Source organism: Sinocyclocheilus anshuiensis, unplaced genomic scaffold (assembly GCF_001515605.1).
Source record: "Sinocyclocheilus anshuiensis isolate Anshui unplaced genomic scaffold, SAMN03320099.WGS_v1.1 scaffold555, whole genome shotgun sequence".
Lineage (NCBI taxonomy): Eukaryota > Metazoa > Chordata > Actinopteri > Cypriniformes > Cyprinidae > Sinocyclocheilus > Sinocyclocheilus anshuiensis.
In genome coordinates this window covers 245,539-254,383 of record NW_015552571.1, presented here as the reverse complement: position 1 = coordinate 254,383, position 8,845 = coordinate 245,539, and the positions used below count along the sequence as shown (strand labels likewise).

The 8,845-nt window shown below is 35.0% G+C and overlaps 1 protein-coding gene across 1 annotated transcript in view; it reads right to left on the bottom strand.

Annotated features, from left to right (window-relative positions):
* The window catches only part of LOC107665078 (LIM/homeobox protein Lhx4-like), a 12,418-nt gene extending 4,774 nt beyond the window's left edge, over window positions 1–7,644 (bottom strand). The window contains exons 1-3 of the mRNA XM_016455833.1: window positions 7,057–7,644; window positions 3,120–3,291; window positions 304–506 (exon numbers count right to left, since the gene is read on the bottom strand). Coding sequence (XP_016311319.1) covers window positions 304–506; window positions 3,120–3,291; window positions 7,057–7,141 — 460 coding nt within the window. The 5' untranslated portion in view covers window positions 7,142–7,644. The remainder of the gene's footprint in view (window positions 1–303; window positions 507–3,119; window positions 3,292–7,056) is intronic.
* Window positions 7,645–8,845: the final 1,201 nt, after the last annotated feature.

The window sequence follows — 8,845 nt, the reverse complement described above, 5'->3', positions numbered from 1 at the left end:
ATTGAGGGTCGAAATCCTCATGTAGGTAAACTCTTAGTCACTTACTGAGCAATGGTTAAGATTAGCACTTTATTTCTATCCCTAACTTGCCATTGTGTAAAAACAATCAAGTATATTTGCTGCATTACTTATTGAGCATATTTCTGTAATTCTGATATAGACTTCCGACTGCTTTTATAGAAATACTTCCTCAAATTAAAACACAAATGTGTTACAAAGCTCAATATATATTGCATAAGAGGAGTGGACCAATTGTTGGTTCCAGAAGGTATGATTTACACCGATCTCAAGACAACAGCTCACCATTTTGTTTGGCTGTTTCGTAGTCATCCTTGCACACGAGCCTCCCGTCCTCCATGAGGTAGAACTCATCACCGGTGGCCAGCTGCCTGCTGCACATTACACAAGCGAAGCAGTGAAGGTGGTACACAAAGTCCTGAGCTTTCCGGACCACCTGCGTCGGGGGAATCCCCTGCTGGCATGATGCACATTTAGTCCCAAAACGCCTGCAGGTACAAATATAGACACTTCAGTTTGATACAGATTCAAATTCAGGTATTATGCCTTAATTACCAGCAAAAGCAGCCACAAAGACATGATTCTTATTTTCTGTTGAGCCAGGTTACAACCATTTGTTCAATGATTTTCACATAATGAAGACATTATTTTATGCCTAATCCATATTCCAAGGTTACAATTATGGCCAATAACAGAAGAAAATGCAAACATGACGCAGATGTTTTCTACATCTATTGGTGTTTTACTGCGTCCAAACAGTGACAGAAAATTACAGATGCTTATTTATAAACTTGTGTTTATGTAACACAGGTGTGCTTACGTTCATTGACATTAAATGGAGTATTTGAACATATTTTCCCACTTAAATGATACATTTTGAATACTTCTTTTTGCCATTAAAAATGAAACTTTTGACATTTGACTGCTTTTGTTATTTAGATAAGTGCATTAAAGCTCATATATACATATATAATATGAAAAATATGGTATTTTGTGAAAAAAAAGATTTTCTAATCATGTATACAGTATATAAATGCATGTATATAAATAATAATGTTAATTTGTACATATACATTTTGAGAATATTTTTAAATATTCAAATGATAATTCATTCAAAATATAAGTATTCAAATATATATAAATATAAATACTGTATATCAAATATATATAAATATATAATTGTTAATGCTACCTTTTGTTATTTTGATGAGTGCATTAAAGCTGATACATATATCATTTGAAAAAGTTTTCTTCTTTGTGAACAAAACTGTGTGTGATGGAATATAAATAATCATGTATAATAAATCATATTTTTTAAATTACATTAAAATAACGTTTTTATTGATATTTTTGAACTCAGTGTCACAAAATTAGGTAATATTACATTTTCTGCAAATCAGCATTATTTTTTTTCAAGTTGCAGGGCTGTGTTATTAAATGTTGAAATGAACATTAGTTAAGATTATGTAATGCTGTATAAGTATTATTCATTCTTAGTTCAAGTTAACTAATGTTGTTAACCAATGTTAACAATTAAAACCTTATTGTAAAGTGTTACCCAAACTCGTTTTAGGGATTAAACATCATTACATCTTGAATTTAACTGTGGCTATTTTCATAAGCAATCTATATATAACTGCAAAGGCTGTAATAAGTTACAAAAGCTCAGAATACTATAGCAGGCATCTTTGTTTGTGCTTGTCATGTCCCTGGAGTTGACAAATGGTCTTGATCAATCTAGCAGAGGCAGAGAGATTCACAGGAGAGAGAGAGATAGAGAGAGGGACCACTAAACGCACATACAGAATGCCTCATAAAGCCAGAATAGGCTGTAAATCACAGTGTGAATACTACTAAATAAACCCTCCTTTTACTTAACCAAGGTGAAGTTTTTGCAACATTAACAGGAAGGCCAGCCCCCGCCCCTCGCCTGTGAAGCGCCAGCATTTCCTCTTCCATCCCCCTCTCCATCCTCCTCAGCAGCACCACCACGGTCTTAACATTAAAATCCCTCCTTTTGTCCCCACGGGCTTGCTAATAAAGTTAGCCTCCACTCTGAGTCTTGCTAGCGTTTTAGGTCTCATTGAAGCCTGTGACATTAAAACCTCTCAAACACGATTTGGTAAAAGCCACTACTGATCCTGTTTTGGATAAAAGTCCAACTTAATTTCCTTCCTTAAAGCCAAGGGGAAAATCCAATCGCAAAAAAGAAGAAAAGAAGAAAGAGAGAAAGGGAAGACACAGGGAAGAAGAGTAAAAAAAAATGCAAAGTTGCTTTCTTGAGTTCTTATATAGCACTGGGAATTGAATTTGGGAACATGCGGTCTTTGCGGCCGAGTTCCAGCTCACTGTGCTTCCTAACCTGACACGAGAAAAATCACTGCACTTTATTAACCATGACAGAGAATCTATGTGCCAGCCTTTCCTTGGACATACTCCCACACACACACGCTAGTGCCAAACAGCACTAAAAAGCACAAGGAATCAGATGTGAAATGCCTCTGTGTGAAGAGATTTGACAAAGCTGTTGTCTGAAACAGTCTGGTTCTCCAGTCCTTGATAATTCATGCAGCCAATATAGTGACCGAAACAATGTCCAGCATAGAACAGAAATTAAATAACATCTCTCATCATATTATGTACAATGATGTACTGGCCTACATAAGATTTTGCGCCATTAATGACTTAAAATATGCATTTATTTAATAGGACAAGTAAAGGTTGACTGTCTTCTATTTGTTTAGTTAGCCTATGTGATCTCTATTTGTCATATTCTAAAAAGAATTCATATTCATAATCACATCACATTTTGCTTTGCATTTATCAACAATAGTATGTGCTTAAAGTATTTATGATAGCAGCCTTGATTTTATTGTTTAGCTTCATAAAATGTATTAAACAAGAATAAAACAGAGAAATTAGACTATATAGACAGACAGACAGACAGATAGACATATAGAGAGATAGATAGATAGATAGATAGATAGATAGTAGATAGATAGATAGATAGATAGATAGATAGAGAATAAAACATTGATATAAAATATAACCTGATGGTGGGGAAAGGTAAATGCTAACAGTGCAAGAGAACATGGACTCACTTGAAGAAATCTTCTTTACAGTAGACATTCCCCGCGCGAGAGAAACACTTGTCTGCCAGGAGCGCATGACAGTCGGCGCACTTGAGACATTTTGAGTGCCAATGTCGATCCAGCACCTTCAAAATAAACTTATCCAGGATGTTTTGACTGCAGCCTGCGCAGTGAGGGATTTCTGGAGAAACACACGCACAGAAAGCGATTTGGGTGAAATGTGCTTACAGAAATGCTGAACTTGGTTTAAACAATATTTATATAAAGTAACACTTTCTGACATTTCTAATAGGTTTAATAATTTGAAGTCAATAACAAATATGGTTGCATTATATAATGCTGGACAGCCCTTTAGGTATTGCACATTCAAATAAACAGAAATATCGTGAATTTACGCTTCATACTTTATGTATATTCATTTAATTGAAAAAGCTATTGATCTGTAATATTCTGGGGTAGGCCTATAGAAGCAGCAACGATCATACTATTTAAAGTTTTTAAATAAGTTACATGAAAAAAAATTAATCGCAAGGTGCTTGACTCGAAATAATTTTAGCATCACTCCGCTCGAGTGCATTATTAAGAAACGTACAACCTTCTGTTAAAGTAAAATGAAATAAAACCCTAATAGTGATGGGGAAAATACTGAGGATACCTCTACTTTTTAAAAATGTAATTAACATTTAATATTTGTAAAAAGTAAACGACATCACAAAAACTGACAAAGAATTATGACAACAGCATTGAAAAAGACAAGAATAAAAACTAATAAATGTATACTACTAATAATAGCATGCGCATGGAATTGTTATAATAAATAAGACTTGTATAAAATTGTTAAACAAATACTATTTAATATTAAAAAATAGTTAGTGCTTAGTAAGTGATTAACGGACGTTAGAGATTATTGTGAAAGTAAATTTGGAGTAGGCTACCTTCCACAAGACAACCTATGGGACCTGTAAACGCTGGACAGGTGAGGAAAGATGTCCATTTGTTGGTAAATAATCAATATCCCAGAAGAAAACAGGCGAGGACATGAGGACATTGAGATTGAAATCATATAACTGGTCCATCGATTCTTTAACAGAAACAGTCTGTCACTTCAATTACTGTTGCTCAAGAACAAGTGCTCGAACAAAACAAACACACAAATCCGAAATCTAAAACCAAACAGAAATAAAATGCAATTGATCTTATTCCTTAAAATAGAGGAAACCAGTTTAAGCGTTCAGAGAATGAGAGCAATACTCGATATAATTTCTTCAAATCACAATATCGTGACATTTAATATCGATATTTGACCTCTGATCCTCTATTCTTTCTGTCGGCAAGTTCTCACACGTGCTGTTTTAATGGATTCAACAAAAGCCAGGATTCTAATATGACGCAAGAGGATAGTATTTTTATCAAAGACATCATTTTGATTTCAGCAGGTGCTAAAATGCGTAATCACGTGAATAGCGTTTTATGTTTCATGTAAACGTACGGCAAATGTCTCAAAGTTCATCAAAACTGACCTCTACAGCAACCATAGCCAATAATATCACAATGACAGAGAACAGTGTTATCCACACAACCACGAAACACCATCAACACTAAAACAATGCGGTAAACCTAAACAACACTGTAACATAAAATACATAAAATAAATGTAAATATCATCAAACACACACACATTTTAAACGTAATGCAAACAAATGTGATTCTGTGAATGACCCTTACTCATAAAATAACAAGCGTTTTTGTTTGTTTGTTTGTTTTTACAATTTTACCTAACACAATATTTTACCGTAAAATTGTACGAGTTAAATATATTGTTAAATATATTTTTGCCTCAGTATATCCTATAGTATTTTAAAATATAAAATAATGTTATGTTCCCGTTTCTGGTAAGTTAATTTACAGGTAATTAACTATTTTTACCGTAGCATTTTACATTCTTGTTCCGTTGAAATGACTGTGCTGATAGTGCTGTGTGTGTGTGGTGCTGAAGGAACAGCGCCCAGCGCAGCTTCACTCACTCAACCGTCTTCAGGTTTTAACGCTCATTTACTCTTAAGGATGTATTTGATTAGCCAGTCAATTAAAAGATGGCTACCACGACATGCCTTCCTTTAACTTCAACGTATGCATCTGAAATATACCAATTAACTTTTGTTTCGTCTGATACTGGTTTTAAATCTTTGTTTTATCATTCAACGCATTCTCATTTACATCTTGTTGTCGTGCAGGCTTCTATTTTCGAATGTTTTCTTAAAAAAAAAAAAATTACCCATATGTTGTTTTAAAAGCACCTTATTCATTTGAAAAATAATATTTAGATCCATACCGCAAGAACAGATTATTCTTAAAATAATCCTCACTTAATCCATCATTTATACACCAAGGGGGGTTGAGTAGCAATATCTTTTAATCTATATCATTTAATTAAATTAAGCATTCGCCACTGACAGACCTATATTGCCTACTTAACCTTTTGGCCATTCTTTAACAAATGAATGAACAAATAAAGTGGTTCGTTTTCTTTCAAATTATTTTCCAGCATTTTAATCAGTGTTCAGTTAAATACCCGTTGTTATTTTATTATGCACGGATCTAGTGACTAAAATTATGTTTTCTCTTTTTTTTTTTGAAAGAGGTAGAAACCAAGTCTGGTTCAAACAAGATGAGGTCCATCTGTACATTTCTGAAGCACGACTGTGAATAATTAGGTCAGGAATTTATCCAATTCAAATTCCATCTTGATGGTGAGATCAGATTATATAGGCCTGACGCAGATTAATTTGCGACTAATAAAGACCAGATGCGAAGATAATAGGCAATGCCTTTTTTAATATTAAATGTTAATGTACGGTATCTAGATGGTCTTATAATCTCTATTTCATTGTGACAAATAACATGGGATACACTCAGCCCCATTTAACCACTGCATTATAGAAAATCGCATTTTTTATATATATATATAATTTGTTTAGTTTCTAGCACCTTTTAGACTGTTGTTCCCAACCACAACCAACACAACTTGTTAAAAACATGCAATGTAACTGTTCTAGCCAGCTGTGCGATCTAACAATAGTCTGACTAATCAGAAATCAGTCTGGCTATATATAAATTTACATTGTGAGATTATAAATCTACACTTACACCAGACACATTTTTTCGATGCTATTGCATGAATTCTGTTGCAGAGAGACCATATTCAAAAAGAACATTCATCAGTGCTCATCACAAAATAATATTTGGGATCTAATGCTCGAGATTAGATCGGAATTTCTGATTAGCGATATATAAAGTTTAAGCTGTTTAGATTAAAATAATAATAAAGCTATATGCGTCTGATTTGATTTTACCACCCAGATAGTAGTTCGCGTATAAGGAGTTTAATTAAAACCTAGGCTGCATGTTATTTATATAATTTGTTTAGTTTCTAGCACCTTTTAGACTGTTGTTCCCAACCACAACCAACACAACTTGTTAAAAACATGCAATGTAACTGTTCTAGCCAGCTGTGCGATCTAACAATAGTCTGACTAATCAGAAATCAGTCTGGCTATATATAAATTTACATTGTGAGATTATAAATCTACACTTACACCAGACACATTTTTTCGATGCTATTGCATGAATTCTGTTGCAGAGAGACCATATTCAAAAAGAACATTCATCAGTGCTCATCACAAAATAATATTTGGGATCTAATGCTCGAGATTAGATCAGAATTTCTGATTAGCGATATATAAAGTTTAAACTGTTTAGATTAAAATAATAATAAAGCTATATGCGTCTGATTTGATTTTACCACCCAGATAGTGGTTCGCGTATAAATAGTTTAATTAAAAGCTAGGCTACATGTTATTCAACAGTGGTGGCCTGCAGACGCCCGGAGGAGGCCTGTCAATTTTCTGATGAACTAATCAATATAAACAGAAGAAAAAGCCCTTACGTTGCAGTGACACTCCGAGGATGTCCGGCAGTCCCTTCACCGCGCTCTCGCCGGGCAACACAGCCGCACTTTGCATCATTTTCATCCAGTCCGAGAAAACGCGCACATGCACCCGCTCGCGGAGGTCGGGGAATCTCAGATGTGCGTAAAATAATTTTTCTCCCCGGATAGTGTCCTTTTACAGTCCTCGCGCCTGTGGTTATCCTCGTGAAATAGTCGCTCGTGCGTTCTTTTGCCGTGTGTCACACAAACCGCTTGATTCATTCACACTGCAGGGGCGGCCCTGACGTCACTCCCCCGGGGGGCCAATGGGAGGCGTGGACGGGAGCGAGAGGGGCGGGAACTTCTGCGGCTCGAGCTCTCAGGTGAGCGGAAAAAGCGATAAGGAAGTGATGACGATAAATACAGTGCCGCGACTGAAACCTCAGGATCTGAAGTGTTTTGAACAATTTTGTGACCTGGCAGGGGTCAGTAAAGCAAGTAACGTAAATATTAGGCCTACGTGAATATTTAACACCTAGTTTCATTTCTGCGTTGCTTTATACGAATATAGCCTATATATTGGGATGTACTGTAGCCTATTTAGACAGCCTAGCTAGACTGTAAAACTATTAATAACAAAAAATACGTAAAATGTTAGTAAACCCTGTTAATTGATTGCTTGTACGTTACCTTAACATACACTGTAAAATACAAAATACTACTACTAATAATAATAAAATGCAAATTATTTCATTTTTACTGTAAGAAATTGTAAAAAAAAAGAAAAGAGTATGAATTACAGTTATTAATTATCCCCACATCCTGAGAAAATTTGTAGTCAATATGTAGGCTATACTCACTGTAAGATAATTTATACTGTTAAAATTGTTAAAAAATATATATATAATGAATTCCATCCGTGCACTATTACATTAGTTTACATTTTATTTAAAAGTAGTTGGTTTCTTTTTAATCTAATACTTTCATTAGCCTACATGTTAGGCTACACTTTGAATGCCTGAAAATAGCTCTCATAATTTCGCCCTGTTGACCGGAACAGTTCGCAGGACAAACACACGACTCAACAGTGCCTGGAATACGTTTGCTAAAAATACAAACTCAAGTGAGCCTTTACGTTGTTTATCAGCAGTCTCGACACAGTCGATCCTGACAAGATCATTTCATTCGAGCTTTTTTCCCTCCGGAGAGAGCGGAGTTCAAGCGAGATGAACTCAATCTTCACTTCCAATTCTCTTCATGGACAGTATAATGCGGCGCGTGAGCTCGCGAGCTCTGACAGTCACCGCTTCATGAAAACAAGCTTCAGTCTCTTCATCGTCAGTCTGGCTGCTTTTCCACGTATCACGTATGTCTTTAGTGTTTCTTTTCTTATACCCCACTCCTCTCATTGTCATTTTTACAAATAGCCTACATAAAAGCACATTTTTTATATTACAACATATGTTATGCAAGATCTGTGAGACGCTATAATCAAGAAGATAGCCTACGGTAAACGGCTGATGCGCGAAAGACAAAACTGTGCATATAGGCTACTGCAATTTGTAGTTTTCTGTAAACAGAAATACACATTTTATAAACTGTAAATACTATTTATAAAATATTCTTAAAAATGAGTTTAGGCTATTTCAAATGGCACATGAAATTCATCATTTCATAATTCTATTCAGTTCTATCAGAATGCATTATGTAGTTCTACCTACCTTCTAACAAACAATTCTATCCAACACACAACACTTAACTGATTTTATATCTCTCAGTCTGCTGGTCAGTCTTGTTGAAACCGGTT